Source organism: Barbatula barbatula (genome assembly GCF_947034865.1).
Source record: "Barbatula barbatula genome assembly, chromosome: 10".
NCBI lineage: Eukaryota > Metazoa > Chordata > Actinopteri > Cypriniformes > Nemacheilidae > Barbatula > Barbatula barbatula.
In genome coordinates, this window is record NC_136773.1 from 10,031,305 (window position 1) to 10,050,734 (window position 19,430).

General features: G+C 38.5%; 1 protein-coding gene across 2 annotated transcripts; it reads right to left on the bottom strand.

The window, feature by feature from the left end:
* Nucleotides 1-1,293: 1,293 nt before the first annotated feature.
* Nucleotides 1,294-18,566, bottom strand: pid1 (phosphotyrosine interaction domain containing 1). 2 transcript variants are annotated; one of them, XM_079466568.1, is made up of 3 exons: nt 18,284-18,566; nt 10,610-10,756; nt 1,294-3,889 (listed from the first exon to the last, which is right to left on the bottom strand). In XM_079466568.1, the coding sequence occupies exons 1-3, from the start codon at nt 18,311-18,313 to the stop codon at nt 3,401-3,403; spliced, it is 666 nt and encodes a 221-aa protein (XP_079322694.1). In that variant the 5' UTR covers nt 18,314-18,566; the 3' UTR covers nt 1,294-3,400. The 2 variants fall into 2 exon arrangements, with proteins under 2 accessions (XP_079322694.1, XP_079322695.1); XM_079466569.1 differs by lacking the exon at nt 18,284-18,566 and adding an exon at nt 12,638-12,794.
* Between the last annotated feature and the right edge of the window lie 864 nt (nt 18,567-19,430).

Sequence of the window (19,430 nt, forward strand, 5' to 3'; positions counted from 1 at the left end):
AACGATATAAGCCTTATTAGAGTATGTCATGAACATATTACTCGTATTTTAAATGATTTGTACGTTTAGATAACAAGCACACATAATATGTCGCCTTACCACTTCATAAGCAACCGTTGGCATTAACTTCCGGTAGGTCATGTGTAAAATTGCATGATTATTTCCACCAAAGTCGGAAAACAAAAGCTCGAGCGCCATAAAATGGTCAAAATGAGGATCTTTGACTAGCAGACTGCTGTTTAATGAATCAATTAACTTCCTGTCAAGGCGAGCAGGGATTGGTCCGTTCCCTCATATGGCGGTCAAGGTGAAAGAAATGTAATAGAAGTTTAGTTCTTATTGGGATTACTTTTCCCCGGCAGTAGTTACGATTTTACTTTTTATTATAAAAAACAATATAACTTAAAGTATCATACGTGTGGAATATCATTCTTTATTTAAATAACATTGCGTCACACTTGTCAACTGCGCAGCTGCAGTGCCCTCTACAGGTAGAACGTGAAAGAGAAGCCGGATATACAAACATCGGAGCGATGCCTCGGAAATGGGATCCACAAACACGGAAGTAAAGTCAGGATTGACTAACATTTAGAGTATTCAATGACTTTAATGTTATTATTGGTTTATTAACATTAAATCATTACAAGTATCTGTTAACATTCAAATAATTTATTGAGACCTTAAGAGAGATTATTTCCGTTTGAAGTGGGAATTTTCGAAATTCCGAGAGCACGTGAGGGCAGCCTTATGGTTAGAAATAGATGGTGTTTCCACACTGTACAACAAATTGGTGAAGATTACAGAAACGTTTTCCTGCGAGATATTTCTTTAAATGTATCTATTCATATTCATTAAGACAAAGCAATGCAAATTAAACTCAAATGTGTTTTGTCTGCTTATGTCAAATACATATATACCAAATACTAAAGCATTGAAAATAATAGAAATGTCATTAGAAAATGTCACTATTATATTTATCATTTATGCTGCTTCTGTTATTTTTCTTCTATCAGCTATATGTCCCCATTGATGATTGTGTTATATGTATATATAACGAAATGAAAATAAAGTAGGTGGCACTATGACGTTTTGTGGAACTCTACTGTCACCTAGTGATTGATAATGGAAGTAAAGGACGTACTTGCTTAATGTACTGAAATGGGTCAATCCTAGAAATTACACACAAGTAACAGTACAAACAGTAATACACATATAATACATACAATTTTAAATGTAACATTTGTATATTATTACTTTAAATATAAGTGCAAAAGAGGAAACACACAGCACATTAGCTTGGTAAATATTTTATATGACTGATCTTTTTTCTTTGCAAATACAGCATAAAAAACACATACGGTAACGTTTCAAAACATTAAAGCGAGTCTGAGCCATTAAGACATGTAGTGAGAGGAATGTTCCTCTACAATTTTACTAAATCAAATTCTATCAACCAAAAAAACAAAGAGACACTCATTTCATCACTTTCATCTCTCGAGCTTCAGGCTTCCCTCCGCTCCTGATCTGGATTCACAGTTGGCCATAATACTGATCTCTTTAATGGTGCTTAACTCTCTTTACATTTAATACAGTATTCAAAAGAAAAATGGTTACATTTTATTTACACAAGCTTACTGAATGATTTTCAAATACACTGTATATATATTTTATATATATTTCTTTACATTTATAGATGCTCACTTGCCAAGGATTCTCCTAAACTTCATCTTAGTTTTCTGTCCGAGTCCAGATCCACCCCATTAGAATCTAAATCTGTATCTGATTTGAGAACCCGATTCCAAATTGGAATACAAAATATGTCTGATTCATAGTCTCTTTACTTATCTCTTATTTTGCTCCACAATTCTGTGTATAAGCGTCTTTGTGTGTATGTGTTTAATTTGAAGACAAACGCACACTACGCCATCTCTGTATTTTGTACAAAACATGTACAAATAATGACTCTAAATCATTATACAACTTCCAAATGACCTGCAAATACGAATGTGTATTTTAAAATAAAAACAAAGTCAAACAAGGCTTTCAGTACCAGTACATGTATAGCACTTGCAGCACAAGATACATACATTCAGCATAGGGGGAAGATACAGGCACTCTATGGGACAACTACGTTTTTAGGGGCCTGGAACCTCCCTGCACAAACATTCACACAGTTCTTTCAAAGATAACTCAACACACTGTATGCTAAAGAAGGACTGCAAAAGCAGCACGATCAAAACAATGTCAACCTTAAAGGGATAGTATTGAAATGCTTTCATCATTTTGTCTCCCTCATGTCGTTCCAAACATGTTTGACTCTTTCTTCTGCAGAACACAAAAGAAGATATTTCGAAGAATGTTGGAAACCGAAAACAATATTGACCCCCGTTGACTTCCATTGAATGGACACAAAAGCACCAAGACATCGGAGTCAAAATATCTTCTTTTGTCTTCCACAGAAGGGTAAACTATCCCATTAAAGAAACATTTTAGCAAAAAAAGCTTAAATCAACTATTCTTTTAAAAAGAAGTAGCCCCGCATGAGTGAATGCACTGATGTATCTCTGGAACGTCTCTCTCCAAACATACAAACACAACTGACTTTCACACAGAAAGAAATACACATTCTCATGCACTCGCTATACTACACAAGACTAAATACACTTGCACACTCCAGCTTGTTGTAGAGAACCCGTTCCATGGTTATTAAAAGGCTCATGACCTGCAGACAGACACTTAATCACACACATTGACTTTTGGTATTCTTAAAAATACACCCAAACTGATGCATGGTCCCCACGAGTGATGATTCCATGGCCTTATAACGGTAAAGGAATGGCTGTATAAATATCAAAATGATATCATTTCTCTCTCAAACTATAACTAACTAAGGGAATATATCCCTCAGTTATCTAAAAATGGCCCTATTTGAGTTCAAGGTCACCCTTAATATCCCCTCAACCCATACACACGGGTGATTTGCCCTAGGATCTTGATGGGCTAAACACAAGTAGCTTAACAGGTCAAATACGGGCCTCAACGTCATATTTAATAACAGCAGCTTTCAATATGAGTTTAAGTGAAAGTGATAATGTGTTGTACCTTACAGAAGTCTTTATAGTACATGTACGTTTTTGTCAAATCTGTCGAGATCTAAAAGGAAAATGTCAGTTTACAAGTTTGCTTTGTTTGAATTTCCAATGATCATTTCTATCCAGCTAACTACTATCAATCTTTATTTTCTTGTATTTTCTAAATATTATTTTATGGCACAAAGACAGAGAAAGAGAGAGAGTGACTCTAAAGATAAGGATTAAGAGATGGTACCAACACATAAGTACCTGCCTTATCTCAAACTGCCACTCTCTCTCCCCCACATTCCCCACCATCCTTCCCACCCTCAGCCGTCATCGGGCGTGGTGGACTCCTCGGCGAACTCGTCAGACGAGCCGCTCTTGTGGATGCGTCCGTCACTGCGCATGCTGTGGAAGGTTTTCTTAAAGGCTTCCATCATGGAGTGGGCGAGTTTTTTAGCCTCTAGTTTGCTCTCGCACTCTACAGCGTGGCAGTCCATCTGGAACGTCAGATCATCATTGATTTGTCGGTAGATCCACGCGAACAAGTTTGGGCTAATGTCGTGGTCCGCCGTGCAATATGCGATACGAGCGACCTGGTAGGTGTCCATGGCCACCGTGGCCTCGCCCCGCCCTTCCAGGTGATGCAGTCGCACCTGGAAGGGGCGGATCTCCAGTATGGCGTTGGAAGAGGTGATGGAATCGTCGTAGGCTAAAGACTTTCGTTTTGTGTCCCATAATCCCATAACTGCTGACTCTGTGCAGCCGGACAGGAACTGAGTGCCGGAAATCGTCACCTTGCCTAGGTAAGTCACCTGGGAAAGGTACAAAACCACAAAAAATGAAAGGTAAGTGAGGTACAGTTTTACACAAATGCCAACATGCACAAATAAACATTTAAAAGAACTATAACTGAGATATATTCAGACCTTTTCGATTAGAATGACACTATTGAAATATTTATGTTTAAATCATATGAAAAAATTGCTGAGAACAAATATATATATATATATTTATATAAAACACGTCATGTAAATACATAGTCATGAAAATGTTTAGTTTACGTTCACAGGTTAGTTCAAACTGAAGATTATATTTGAAAACTATTAAAATGTGTATCAATAAACACGTGATAATGTATCAAACAATACAAATTTGAACCAAAAATGTTTGGTTATTTAAAGTAATAATGTTGGTAGAGCTTTCAAACGATTATAGCATCCAGAATAAAAGTTTGTCTTAACATAATATATGTTGGTGTTCTGTGCATATTAATTTTGTATTCATTTATAAACATAAAAACATAGATGTATACATATTTATGAAATATTTACATGTATTTATTTATATTTACAAATAATTTTAACACACACACACACTTCATAAATAAATATGCACACGCCACAGACATATATTATGTAAAGACAAACCTTTATTTTGGATGTGATTAATCGTCGGACAGCCCTAGCATAAATATTACTTTAAATTATTTTTTGTTGTATACCAATGCTTTTGTTTAAATTCGATGCTTCCCAAAATATAAAAAAAACATACAATTAAATTTCACAGAATATGTTACAAATTTGACAAATAACAATGTACAAAATTGTTCCTTAATCTTTTTACTGATCTTAAATGTAAGTACGCTAAAAGTAAACAGAAGGATTTGTGAGTTATGAATGCCCGCTCTTGCCCAAGTGTTTAAAAGTGTGTGCTTCTGGCAAGCGTTCGGGAAGAAAATGTGAAGCTCCAGGAGAAAAACACTGTGTGGCTGTCTGCTTTCCTCTTCCAGACGGTATGTTTAGTCTACCACCACAAGGTCTAATTCTGGCCTTCTTTTCTCCCTCCCATTTCTTCATAGAACATATTTTTAAGCTAAATGGTCTTTATGACTTGAACTGTACAAAACTCAGCAGGAAGGGTTTAAACATCTGCGCCAGACAAACGCCAGAATGCAAAGTCACTCAGGATTGTACTATAGTGCTATTCTCTCATGTCAGAAACAGACACGTGGCCTTGCTGTGAGCTGGAGAGGAAATGCCAGTAATATCTTGTCTCTTCTGAAAACGATTTACATCAGAGAGAGAGAAAGAGAGAGGGAATGACTGTTCTCTATTGGAAGACGTATTGGAAAACATTACAACAGAAAGAAACAAGAGCCTCACTGCACTATGACAAACAGATGAGATAGTGTGAGTACTTGTGCATGTGTTTCTCAATACTTGATGGATAACTTTCCTAAATGAAAACTGGTAAACAACCCACAACAGAGCGTAGAAGCTTCACGACTGTACTTTTAAACTGTACTGTGGTATCAACTACACAAAGATAAACCTCTTAAAGGAATAGTTCGCCTTCAAAATGAACATTCTGTCATCACTTACTCACCCTGTTGTCATCTTAAACCTGAGTGACTTTCTTCTTTCTGCAAAAGAAGATATTTTGAAGAATGTTGGTAACCAACAACCATTGGTCCCCATTGATTTCTATTGTGTGGATACAAAACCAACAAGTTTTCGGTTGCCAACATTCTTCATTTTCTGCAGAAGTCAGTCACACAGGTTTGAAATAGTGCGAATATTAAAGGTGAACTATTCCTATACAGGCTAAATCATCCAAACTCAAAGGGAACAGCTGATTTTCCTCTCAGAGAGTTTATTTAATCTCACCGCAATGCTGTCTGTTGCTGGGTGGGTCTGTCTGTGTGTATGTTCCTCAGGGGGAAAACTGTGAAAAACCATCAAACACTAAGAGGGATTGATGCTGCTCAGTCACCGCAGAGTCTAGACGCCAACAGAGCGTTCATTCATCTTTCCATCCTCATACCTCCATAGGCAACTGAGAGAAATCCAATGATTTAGCTGCCCTGCCAGCTCTTTGATGCACAGCTCTCATATAAAGAAGTATAATATTGTGCAAAGCATGAGATGAGAATAAGGATGCTGTGCACATACAGTATTGCGTATTCACAAATCAAGATCATAACGTTAATGATAGAGACACGGGTTCCCTCTTAAACAGACTTTATGGGACAAAATCAATCTCCGTGCTTAATGTGCCTGCTACAAATTAACCAAGAGTCAAACCCACACACACAACAACATATTTCCACAGGAAAAACACATGCACACCTACACAATTCATGTGGAGACAATGTTATTTGTGCCACAGTGTTATGCAACACTATGTGGCCACAGTTGTCTCAATGTGTGTGAATCATTGTTTAGTGCTTTATATATATAACACAATGATAAATCCAAAATTTCCAGCCTTATAAATATACCGACAGTTTTGTAGCTGGTTACTATGAAATTGTTATTGATTTTGACCAAACAGCCTTTGTTGCCAAGTAGATGTAAAACACAGTTTTGTCTTCATATAGTCCCCCTTGTGTCATTAAAAAATCTGTATATGACTCTTTCATTTCTCAGACACAAAAGAGGATATTGAGAAATGTCTCTGTGGTTTCGTGTCCATACAATGGAAAACACATACGTGGACATTTTTTGAGTTAAGAAAAGAATGATTCAATTTAACCTTCTTTATGTTTTCGAACAAAACAATCAAAAACAACAACCATTTCCAGTACACAATCCTAAAGCACTGACTCTTATCCAGCAATTCCCTCAGTTGTGTCACAGGGAGTCTCCAGCAGGTGGCAGCGTTGAGAACAATGCTCAGCACTCCAGTTGAGGAAACTCCATGTATAATTCAGAAAATAATTCCTCACCAGCTCGGCATTCCGGAGCGGGACGTTAATGTCCCAGCCATCTCACAGAATGAGAAGCGTACGTGTCCTCCAACACAGCTGCACAATGAAGACATATGCATGCACACTCAAGTGTGTGTGTGTGTGTGTGTGTGTGTCAAAGAGCTGACTTGTGTGCTGTGGCATGGTACTATATTTGGTCTGTGGGGTGGAGGGAAGGGGTAACTATGTTTGTTAGCAGAATGCATGTGTGTGTTTGTGTAAACAACACACAGAACAGACTTTATACACGCCACTGAGCTTGCAGAATTATGCTTTCACATCTGGCCTCAGAATGAAGGCTTTCACAAACATGCAGACGCAATACACTCGCAGCCAGACAAACAGAAAAATAAATACCAAACGTACATAAATGTAAAACGACAGAGCGAAAAGAATCCAACTATGTGGAAGCTGAGTCATTCTCTCTTAGTGCTACACTATAAAATACACTATAAAACCTTGTAAACAACACGGGTCCACAAACACTTCTGCATTCACTCTGTGTGTTGAATGTTATTCTAATGTTCATGTGTTAAAAAACTAAAACAGGAAGTGTTTCTAGACCAATGTTGTTCGCTTTTATCAAAACGGTCTATATTAGCATCGACACTAACATAATAATCTTCGATTGCAGTCAATCCTTTATTGTTTATTACCTGAACAAAATCGCTCTGAAAGTGATTCCAACATTACTGTTCTCTGTATAGAAGTATAGCCACAGCTGTTCTCCACCATTTAGACAGAAAGTGCTTTGTAGTTTTTTTTTACTTTGTAGTTTTCTTTATATTGTCCCTGGTGTGAACGGGCCTTAAAGGGACAGTTCAGACATTCTGTCTTCATTTCAAAATAAACATAGTATGAAAACCTACAATGGTAGTTAATGGTCCCCCAGAACTGTTTGCTTCCCTACATTGTTCAAAGTATCTTCTTTTGTGTTCAACAGAACAAAGAAATTGATACAGATTTGGAGTAAGAAGTGAGGGTTCTTACATGACGTGAGAATTTTCATTTTTGGGTGAACTGGGAAGATCTGAAACCATGTGAATGCAGACATCACTTTCAGCTATTTCGAAATGTCCCTGATTCATAATGCACCCTTTGCAGGGAGGACAATATAGCAGGCATTAACTTTCTCCAATGTCAAATTTCACAATTTTTCAATCAATTACTTTCATGGCGGCACTACATGTTGAAGAGAATCTTGTCGTACAAGTTAGTACGTTTTTAGCATCTAAAGTTTACTCTAGGTACGCTCCTCATTGGGTACAGAGGTTGGCCATATATTGGTCAAACATGCACAACTGCACATCTGTGTTCTTGTTTACAGTATGTTTTCAGTTAAAAGGAGATGAGTTCCTTCAGTTCAGTCGGTAGAGCATGGCAATAATAACGGCAAGGTCATGGGTTTGATTCTGCCAAAGGAAAAAATTGCTTGGTCTTTACATGGATTTCACTCTTACATATCACAGCAAATCAGATCACTTTTGTCGTCACATCACAGCGATGAAAGGTGAGTGAAAGTCTTGGGTGCGTACTCCATACAAAGTAGAATGCAGTTGGACAAACAACTGTATGATTATGTAAACTTATCAACAGTATGTAGTGCAGACAAACAGTGCAAATTATAAATAGACCGGCTGTACAAAAAGTCTAATAGCCCGGGGAAGAAAGCTGTCCTTCAGCTATAGCCTGTCCTTCTGACATATTTCAGAATTGTGTTAAAATCTTTGCTTGGTAAGACACAAATGTTTGCCCTCACACACATAAGTCAAAAGATAACATGCATAAATCATACATTTTCCCAGAATGCCCATCCGGCAGAGTAAAAACCAGAGTCTAAACTAAAATATTTATTTCACATTTAACAATTTACTCAGCCATTTCTTTAAAATGGTCTCAGATATGTCACAATACACACAGAGAATAAAAAGTAGAGATCAGGACAGACATATGTATAGACAAAATGGTGCTCATAAATATATATCGATAAGAATCGGAATCGATCAGCAAAATTTGAATCGCTAAAATCGAATAATACCCAATCCTACTCTTCAGGTTAATTCATCTGACATTACTCTTAAAAGCATTTAAATAATTATGTTGTTTATGTACACTTTACTACTGAAAGCATAACTAACACATAACTATTCAGACGTAAACAGTGGTATGGGCATACATAAGTTGGTTGTTGATGACAGTTGGTAACTAGTCACAGACATGCTAAATGAACATGATGGCAAGGAAAAGCAAGGACGTCATCGTGTGGATAACGTTAGATAAGATAATACATGTTATGAGGCTTGTTTGATTTCATTTGGCGCCACGCAGACAGATCGACGGATGACATTGCGATACTGAGAGAGCTTTTTTGTAAACATATACGACTCGATTCTCTCTCGCGTTGCTGTAATGTCACCGTTTCGATCTGCGTACGCACTGCAGCTTGAAGTTAAACAAGCCTGATGTGTACACGGCCCTTGCGAGTCTGGTCATTGTCGCCTTCAGGTAGCATAATGGCTCATATGACAAGAGGCTTGACGAATCAGGGAAGCAAACGCAATGATACAGACGACACAATCAGTAAGCGGATGTGGGCAACCACGCCTGCGTATTCTTAAGTCTCCGTTACTGTTTTAAAGAAAAACGCAGAAGTATAAACGCTGCCTAAGCAAAGGGGCCCTCACAAAAGGACATATCGAATTTTGGGTGTACCTCGCATCTGAAAGTTTGAAAGCCCCTGCACAGCACTAGATAACAAAAACGCTGTCAAACTAACCAAATCAGACCTTATCACTTTCAAAATCCCAGCGTGAACAGTCAGTCCTAAAATCATTTGTAAAGACAGAGAAGTGTAAATAGGGAAGGCCAGATATTTTAAGTGTTCCTAATGCTGAGTGTGCACAGGAGGCTGTGCGCACACACACACACACACAGCAGGACAGATCTCCATGGAAACAGCATATAGACTGGAATTGTTGTGTTGTTACATAATCAAAGGACCACAAAGGATGATTAAGACTTCTTTTTTCTTCCTCTTTAACAAGTTCTATCAAACACAGCTACCAACACATGGTCTTGTCTGTGAGATCATCCAATTGGACTTAAATCGCCAGTAAAAATGTGAATCATCATACAACCGCTCTACACCCATGGGTAGAAACGCTTGTGGTCGAGCGGGAGTTTGGCTATACTATCTGAGGTCCGTGTTAAAACTACACAGATGAAAATGTGAAATATTTTGGAAGAGGCCGTCGACGGAGCACAAGCGTGTGCCAGAAATGTCAAAATGTGGACTTGATCATCATGGGCCCTAAACTCAGGGAAACAGAGCACTCTTAGTTTTTCTTTATTGTGAATCGTGTGCAGTATTTCTATGCAACAAAACACTGCAGCCAAAAAGTACTGCATGCCGCAATGCACTCGACTTTAACTTCTGCGTCCAGTGTCATGATTAAACCAGAACAAAACCGATTTAACTGGACAACCAAAGGTTAAACATTTGGACACAAAACTGGATTAGAAGAAATAGAGTGAGGGAGGGATGCTCGGTTTGTCTAAGCCAGCATTTGGAATGAATGGATGCTGAGGTTTCCATGGCAACAGCATTACAGCTTCTTCAGCAGGGTGACATCCTTGAGAGATTCGCTATATTTTCAGCACATTAATTTTTAACTCTTTTCCTTTCAATATATGCATGAAGAAATACTTTTGAACACATCTATTATAAATTCGTAGAAATTTTGTGTTCCAATACAGATTCCTGATGTGAGTGTTGGTTCTATACCTTGTATCCTGTGTGTGTGCGGTTCTTCGTGTGAGGTGTGGTTGAACACAGCTCAATGGCCTCTGGCTCATGAAAGATCACCGTCGGCAGCGGATCCTTCCGAAGCGTCAACACATTGAGTTTGGTCTTCAGCATGGTCTGTAAATGCTGAAAGAGAAAAATGATTATTTTCAACACACCCACAGAAGAGACAGAAAGCAACTAGTCACATAAATTGTTTGTTGGGGTGTTGAGTTCAATTTTAAACAGCATTCTCATTTCCTCCACCTGCCAGCATAAAAAAGACACCTTGCCGTTTGTCTATCTGCTAACCTACATACCTAAACACCTACAGACCTAACAAATACAGATAGAGAAAAATGATGAGAGGAAGTGGATAAATACCATTATAGAAAAATGATGGTGGGTGGGGGGGCAGTGTGTGCGAAAGAGAAAGGAAATGATTGAATGACAGAAGCCACGTGTATAAATGCTCCCTGAGACCAGATTCAGCACTTTACAACCCTGAGCGAAGAAAAAAAACATTCCTGTGGTCTGAGGAAGAAATAAAAGCAGAAAGACGAGTAAAAAGTGAACTGGAGCAAGAGGAAGAGAGAGAGGTTTGCTCAAAGGAAAGTGTTGAAATAAAGCTGGAATATACACTCAAACATATCAACTTACAAATATTTGTCTGTGTCTTCTGAGTTTTTACAAGGTCATAATACAATGTGTTTTTGAAAGACCGATAATTGAAACTGTCAGCATGTTCACCGTCCACCTCCCTTACTGGAAACGGGATATTGTGTTCCAAACTTTACCTCCCACGGAGCACATTGGTTTTCAAAGTTTCTTAGAAAGACGGACATTCCTAGAGTTAGATCCTAATTTCAAGAGGGGTCTACAGACACGTTCCGGTTTACTTGAACGCTGGATGCATGAAAAGAACACATGACACAATCTTGACAAGTTTTGCCAGGATCTCCATCCTTAATTTCTACATTTGTGTGTCTTGAATACGTTATCTCCTTCGGCAAAGAGGCGAAAAGTGACGACATCCTAGTTCTGTGTCAGCCACAGTAGTTCTTTGAAAAGGGGTGGAGTGAGCCGTTGGTTGCAATTCACAAACCTGACTGCTAGATGCCGCTTAATTTCATACACTGGACCTATAAAGGAAATGTGTATGCAAACATCGTCATTTATGTTTGATCGTTGAAAGAAAGTCCTACAGTTTGGAATAACACAAAAGAAGATACTTGTCTCTATACAATAGACATCAATGGGGGACAGTGTTGTGTTTGCCAAAATTCATCAAAATATATATTTTTGTGTTCTGCAGAATAAAGAAAGTCATGCAGGTTTGAAATGACACAAGGGTGAGTAAATAATTTTACAATTGTCATACTCAGGCAAACTATCTCTTTAAAAATAGTTCTACTCTGACTACGTCTATGTCCCTCCGTCTCTCAGCATACTGAAATGCTTCTGCTAGACTTGTTTTGAACCTCGGAAATGTCTCTTAAATTATTTCTCTGCTGTGTTCTTCGCCATGTCTGCCAATATCTTGAACAATTCAATTCAAAACACAGTTCTTGGCCAACACTGCTTCCAATGGCCTGAACTTAATGACTTCCACACCTGTACTGAAAATGCCCCGAATCTGTTGTCTCGGCACTCATCTTTTAAGACTCACTGTTTTCACACTTGGTTGGATGAATTTAGTCTCAATCCAAAATCGATCCCATTGAAAGTCTCTTTCCACATTGCATTGGCGTATTGTATTTGTTGACGTGTGTTAATTAATACATTAACTAAGAAACAGACTAACATGTAGTTCACCTAGGCAGTTTAAACACATGAATCCTCATGACTTCAGTATTAGCTAAGGTTAGCCCTTTCATGGCCGTAGCCAGGGTTTGAAAATGAGTCCATGGTGGGGTGTCAATAATTATACATAATATTACCAATAAAGTCTATAAATCATTCAATAAATTTAATACATAAATATAATACATAAATACATAATAAAGTTAACGAATGATAAACGTATACCTTCAAACAGGGCTTGATGTTGTGGCTAATGGTTTTACAAAAAGACTAATAAGTCCTACTCTGCCTGGTCCAGGCGGAGGGCTGTCGGGGAATCAGGTTTACTTGCACAGCTCTCTCTCGCTGGTCTCTGTTACACAAGCCACCCAGCATTTTCACTGTCAACTATTTTATATGACTACAGTTGACAATGAATCATCCGTTCAAAAAACACGCCCAAAATAAAAAGGGAAATGTTCCCATACGCAACTCACCACTTATGGTAAAGTGTTACCAAATTATTCTCTACTACCCCTTTGCATACATTTAGTATTAAACACCTGTTCGCCATTTTTCTAATATTTACTTAATTTAAAAAAAAAACTAAAACTGATCTAAATTCTGGACCTTTGTCGTTCGGACCACCACAAGCTACAGGCCTGTTTAATAGCAATGTAATTATTATTATTATTATAAGATGGCTGCTTTGCATGTGCATTCTGTGAATGGTGTAAAAAGAACGATGACTTTTATCACCTGGTAAAACAGTGATTTAAATGCAGGTTTGTGACCTGAAATAGTGACTTCACTGTACCCTGTTTATGCCTGTGTGAAAGACAGATAGTTAGTACTTGTCAGACCTGAACTAAATGGTTTCGAGTAGTAAATCACATGCCCATTTCCTGCTGTGTGTGGGCAGGTGACAGACCAAACTGTGTCACTGTTTAAAACATTAAACAGAAGTTTGTGGGCCTGACCGGCAGTGATGTGCTTAACAAGATCCAGAAAGACTCTGGTCATTCATATATCACACACAGACACGGAGAGAAAGTGGAGCGAATCAGAAAAAAACATTGCCTCAACAAGCCAAATGAGAATTATAATAAGTGCAACAAAAAACATTAAAAGATGCCATTTATATATCATTGACAGTGTACTGATATTGTGTTAATTTAACATATATGACAAATCTCGTACTAGACTTTCACACAGAGAAAATAGACAGAAGTTTGAGATGGGTTAAGAATGAAAGTGTGTCCAGATAAAGTCTGTTAGTTCCTGTTTGGGTGCCTAGGAGTTTGCACGAAACTTTACGAATGCTTGTGTTGCGTTTCACATGGACCCGTCGAGGCCAGATGGGGCCATACACGTAGGAGGTCCTGTGCTGGTGGACGCTGTGGGTGCGAGATGCCAATGACAGCAGTCAAGGCTCCGCCCACAGTCCTAAAACACGTCGAGAGGCACTGACGCAAAACGACCATTAAACCAATTGCTCAAACATACTAATGAAAACATATGTCAGTTAACTATGCATTTCTACATTAAAGACCCAGATTTACTGGCATATTTTCAGACGCACTCGCATGCATACACGCTCTCTGTGAACCTCTTGGGAGAGTCTTGCCAGACACTAAAGAAACTAACGACAGACAGACGGATCTGCGGTTTACCGTCAAACACACTAAACCGACACGCACACACATACTGAAACCAAACCGAAACCAAATGATATTCTTGGAAACTATGGATTATAAAAGAGGCTGTGTTGTACTGCAGTTCACTCAATTAATACTATAAAGAACACCCAAAAACACTTTATACAAGTACTTTCTAACACATCCTGACACGGGCCAAACCCAAATCTCTGCTCGCTGTCCAAACACACTGCAGAAGGAGAACAATTTCACTTTTTGCAGTTCAATATAAACATTTTAAGTGAACAAGGTACAACGCTAAATCATCCAATAAGACATTAGCACCTCATATGAAAACAATTTATAGGGGACATATCATATTAGGCAAGATCTTTGTCTCCCTTGTTTTTATCTCTTGCATTTACATTAGCACATCTGGGCATATAAACTCTCAGGGAACGTATTTGTTAACAATACATTGAGAAATCTGTTTATTTTTACTAAACCCATGATGATAGAGTCCAGACATCAGAAAAATGTTTTCTTTGTTAAAAAGGGAAATGAACATGCATTATGCATGTGACAAAAATAACATTTTAGACACTATACTTTGTAGGATTTCTGTGAATTAAAATAGACAAACCAGAAACAATAATACCCAACAAATGAAGAAGGGATGCCTCTTCAAAGAACATTCAAATGTTGTTTTATTTTGCTTTTCATGTACCCATTCATGAAGAATATGAACCGGTGTGGATGTGACAAATTCAAAAATGGCACCTACCTAAAAAGGAAAAATCATGCATAAAAAAAGCTTTAAAAACTTCAAGAGACCCCACATGGGTATTTCAACCACCAAATGTTGACATCTGTGCCTTCAGAATAGTAAAAACCTTTGGTCGATTCTATTAGTTTGTGTGTTCCCTGGGAATCAAACCCACAACCTTAAAACCCCACAACTTTCAGGCTTTTGCAGAGCCACGGAGAGAGTCACGTCAACTCCGTTGGAACAGTATTTTCACAGCAATGGCAGTTCTTGGAGCCTCTCAATAGTTCCCGGAAGTTATTAGTAACACATGGAGATGCAGCAAAACAGTCCCATTGTGGTAGACTTTTAACACACTTAAAGATGCAAGTCTTTTAAATAAAAAATGTACGTGTTAGCAGAAACAGTGACTAAATCATACATCTGGGGATGCAGAAAAGGGAAGGAAAATCAATGGCAACAAATGGAGGAATTTATCTACTCTGAGGTGAATGAATTTAACGCATTATTGCAACATACTACAGCGAGTATACAGTTCTAAAACCAGTTTATACCAAGGCCTCCATAGTCTAGTTTGTAATGTACTTGAAACCGACTGACCAAATGATGGTTAAAACTCGTAAGGCCATCTCGTATCGCTTGTCACGGTATCACGTCACATCTGGTTAGGTCGCGGACGCAGCGTGAAGCCCTTTAGGTGAGTCACCGGAACCATTCCATTAAAACACACAAACAACAATACAAACACTGAGTATAAAACACATCAAATGTATTCTTCAAAGCATGTTTACATCATTGTCTATGTGTGCTGACACAATCACAACAAAACTAATGAGCACCATCCAAACGGGACATGAACCTCAACAACAGCGAACACAAAATACACCGGACCCGTTCCAGATCTCAGAGAGAGAGACGAGAATGAGACCGCGCGCATCACCATCAACAGCGATGCATGTTACCGTGGAAACGCCACAAAGAGAGACTGCTGGTCGCCATGGTTACAATGCAGCGGACACAGTAAAAGGCTTCAATGCATTCTGAGAAAAGTGTGCAGTGAAAGGATCCATGTATACGTGCGTGTGCGTGTGGAAATATGAGGAGTTGAATATTAGGTTGGGTGGCTGTGAGCACATCAATGAAGTCTGTTCTGTAATTGTATAAATATCCACCCAGTGTCCATAACTAGGCATTCATTTAACCTGCGTGATAATAAAAATCTTTGGGAGTATTTGGGAATTGTGAAAGCAGTGAGGTCCAATCTACTCGCAGAATTTAACAACGCCCTTAAAACGACAAATCTGTGATGCTAAGATTGCATGTACTCGTGTAACAGTGATATGGCGCTGGTCAGAATGTTCTGTATTATTTCAGATAAGAGTGTAGGAGTGATCTGAAGGTTTGTCTCAAGGCCTCAGTAAAAATATCTATTTCAATCACGCATTGACAGTGTAAATGTCTACGTGTCTCTAGTTTTTCGAAAGCAGCGGCAGTAACACGTGTCCTTCAATGTGTTTAAAGACCAAATACCTAATCCATTCTGTTTCAGATCTAACCTTGCAGTTTTATTTTAGAAAGTAACTTGTGTACTTACAGTAGTTCCCATCATTCTGGGTTTAATGCAAGACTGTAAATACAGCCACGGAAAAAAAACGAAGAGACCAGTTTTTCTGAATGTACCATTTATGGGTGTGTGTTTAGGTAAATGGTAACCTAACCCTAACTACTACCAATATTTCTCCCAAATTTCAAATACAAATGTGTCTCCATTTGCATTTTTTTGCATTTGTCTGTTCATTTTGTTGAAACTCAACAGACACTGGACTGTTATGGCCACAATACATCTGGAAATGCAGATTACATGAGAATTTGGGATGGTCTCTTCATATTTTCTGCAGCTGTATATATTGAATTAGATTCTTAAAATGGTGCTGTTGATATTTATGAGAAATAAATATTTGTAATTCAGAAAAAAGTTGGGTCTGGTGACGTTACTCAACAACATGGGGTGTATGTATACAAAAGTAAAAAATAATGCCGGTTGGTATCACTATGCAAGAATAAACATCAGCGACAAAACTTTCTCTCCAGAGATTTGAGATCCAGTTGCTGCACAGGATCTGTTTGTGGTGTTGACGGTATAATCCAACTTTACTCAAATCTCCATGAACTAATAATGTCAATCCTGAAAGATACGAACGAAACATGTTTTATGAGATTACAGAACAATGCACCCTCACATTGGAGAACAGGTCCCTATACAAATTCACTCATCATTTTTGTTATATTACGTTTATGCACTTATAAGCTTACAATAAACAAGCACTTGTAAGTGCCCCGTGTTTAAACTCTCACGTTTATGTATGACCTTTGTGGGTCCACTGACACCATTCATTTTAGGAAGACAGTCTTTTGTAGGTCAAATTGTAAATCTAACTTTGTCACGGACACTATGATAAAGAGCATGTCTCCGTATACGTAAATCTTTAAAACATCAAAAATTCTCAATCAAAAGGAAAACGATGGTCCTTAAAACCAAAATATATGTCGACATCGAACATTTCATTTTCTTTAACATAGTTCGCCCTGCAAATAAATGTGGTAGACACAAGTTCAACAAAACCCTGCTGTCGTTCAAGCTTTTAAATCCTTTATAGAGTTTCAATGTCGCCATTTTACTATGATGTAAATCAAATGACTTAAAACAGCTTTGAAAAGTTTACTACGCTATTGAATAACTGTCGCCATGCCAAAGATTGTGCAAGTTCATCTGGCGAAACCCGTGGCTCTCCACATCTGGATAATATTACAGCCAGTGCAGACGTGAAGCCCAGCACCCCTGGAGATAAAAATACATCACTTGTGTTTTATTTCAACTAGATTTACAGGTAACTATTTGACAACGAGCGATACAAGCACGACTGCTCGGATGTGTTACCACGCACAGCTTGTCAATAGATGTTTTTCCGTTAACACCGCGAACACAAACACATGCAGTGGACGCGAACGCAGGAATCTCCAAACGCCGTTCGGAAGTTTGAACTTAACGCAACGCTCGTGGCGCGAAACGCGACGCTTCTATTAACAGACGTCGTGGCTTTAGACTCACAATTACACAAATGTGTGAATCCTAAAAGTAAACCAACGTCCATCAAAGTGTTTCCAGACCCAAGGCCATTTCACACACTTGGCGTGCTGGGCTGTAGTCTCTGAAACGGCCTGGCGTCTCGAGCGTTACGCATTGGGAACCGATTGGTTTGCTTGGATTTTAAAAGAAAAACTCCAAGTACCGTTAACGTTAGCCGAACATTAGCTTTGAGCTAAAAAGTTGCGAAGACGCAAAACACCGACGTACCACACCGTAGCAACCCGTTTCTGTGCGTGTTCGCTGGATGAGACGCGTTGATGCTTGTGGGTCGGCCTGCGCGCGTACGATGGATAAAAACGCGTTTCTTGATTGTATATCGGCACATTGATACCCGTGCGTACCTGCAATCGCTCCGACGCGGGCTGCCACATTGTACTGGATTGTAGGGTCGATCTCGGGCTGGAAACAGAGGGATAGTCCGGCTATAACATCTGCTCGCTGGCGCTTGCTCGCTGCTTCGCGCTCCTCCAGCAAATCCCGAGAAAAAACGGTTGGACGGTGAATTCCAACGGTGCGCGAGAGAAACTCCTCCTACGAAAACACACACGTTCTCTTTTCTTTCTTTCTTTCTCTCTCTGTCTCTGTCTCTCTCCCCCTTTTCTCTCTGTGTCCTCCGCCCCCTCTTTCATCTGCTGCGATTCTCGCGGTAACTCGAGAGGGCGACAGAGAGGCGCTTTGTGGTTCAGCAAACTTCCCAGCGACTTTTTCTTCAATTGAAACATTATGTAACATACACTTTTGTAGAAATGAAACTTGCGAGTGTAAAACGTTTTGAGGTATTATGAGAACAGTACGAAGGGGAAACTATTTATGCTGTATCAAATAAATACTGTGTTAAACTATTTAGTTTCAATATTTTATGTATTCACTTTAATCAACAGTATAAAGTTAGGTTTCTAAAACAGTTTGCAATTTTGTAGAATTATGGTCAAGTTAACAAACTCACAAGTTGAATAGTAAAATAACTTTTAATCTTCTCCAGGATAATCCGTGTAGACAGAATGTATATTTCCTATACACCATTTCATCGGGCGTGCGCGTTTGTGTTTGGCTAGTGTATAATAATGACTATTTATATTTGATTTCATTTATGTTGATATTTATTTATATTCTTATTTTCTGTATAATAATGGCCAAGTAACGGTTCTTCCCGGTTTCTTTTGAATGTTAACATGTATTATCTACAGGCACTTTATTGTTTGTTAACGTTTACCGAAGTTCAATTGGGGGTCACAAAATGAGCATGCGCGGTAACGTCTGTTGTTAAGATGAAACCGTGTATAAAACAGATGTTTTGATCACTGAATACTTTCATTAATACATTACTGTACCTTACACCACAATATAACAAAATATTTAAGAGATCAAATTGTTTTTGTAATACAGTCCAGATGTTTATGGCATGGGCAGGCATAATGACACCCAAGTCCATTTGATCACGTTTTAATGGACAAAATGAAATGGAGTTTGAATTTTGATCATTATGCA

Coding starts and splice junctions, on each gene's coding strand:
- pid1 (XM_079466568.1), bottom strand. CDS start 18,313: ATGTGGCAGCCCGCGTCGGAGCGATTGCAG. Junction 10,757..18,283: donor CCGCGTCGGAGCGATTGCAG/GTACGCACGGGT, acceptor TTTCTCTTTCAG/CATTTACAGACCATGCTGAA. Junction 3,890..10,609: donor GCACACACACAGGATACAAG/GTATAGAACCAA, acceptor TACCTTTCCCAG/GTGACTTACCTAGGCAAGGT.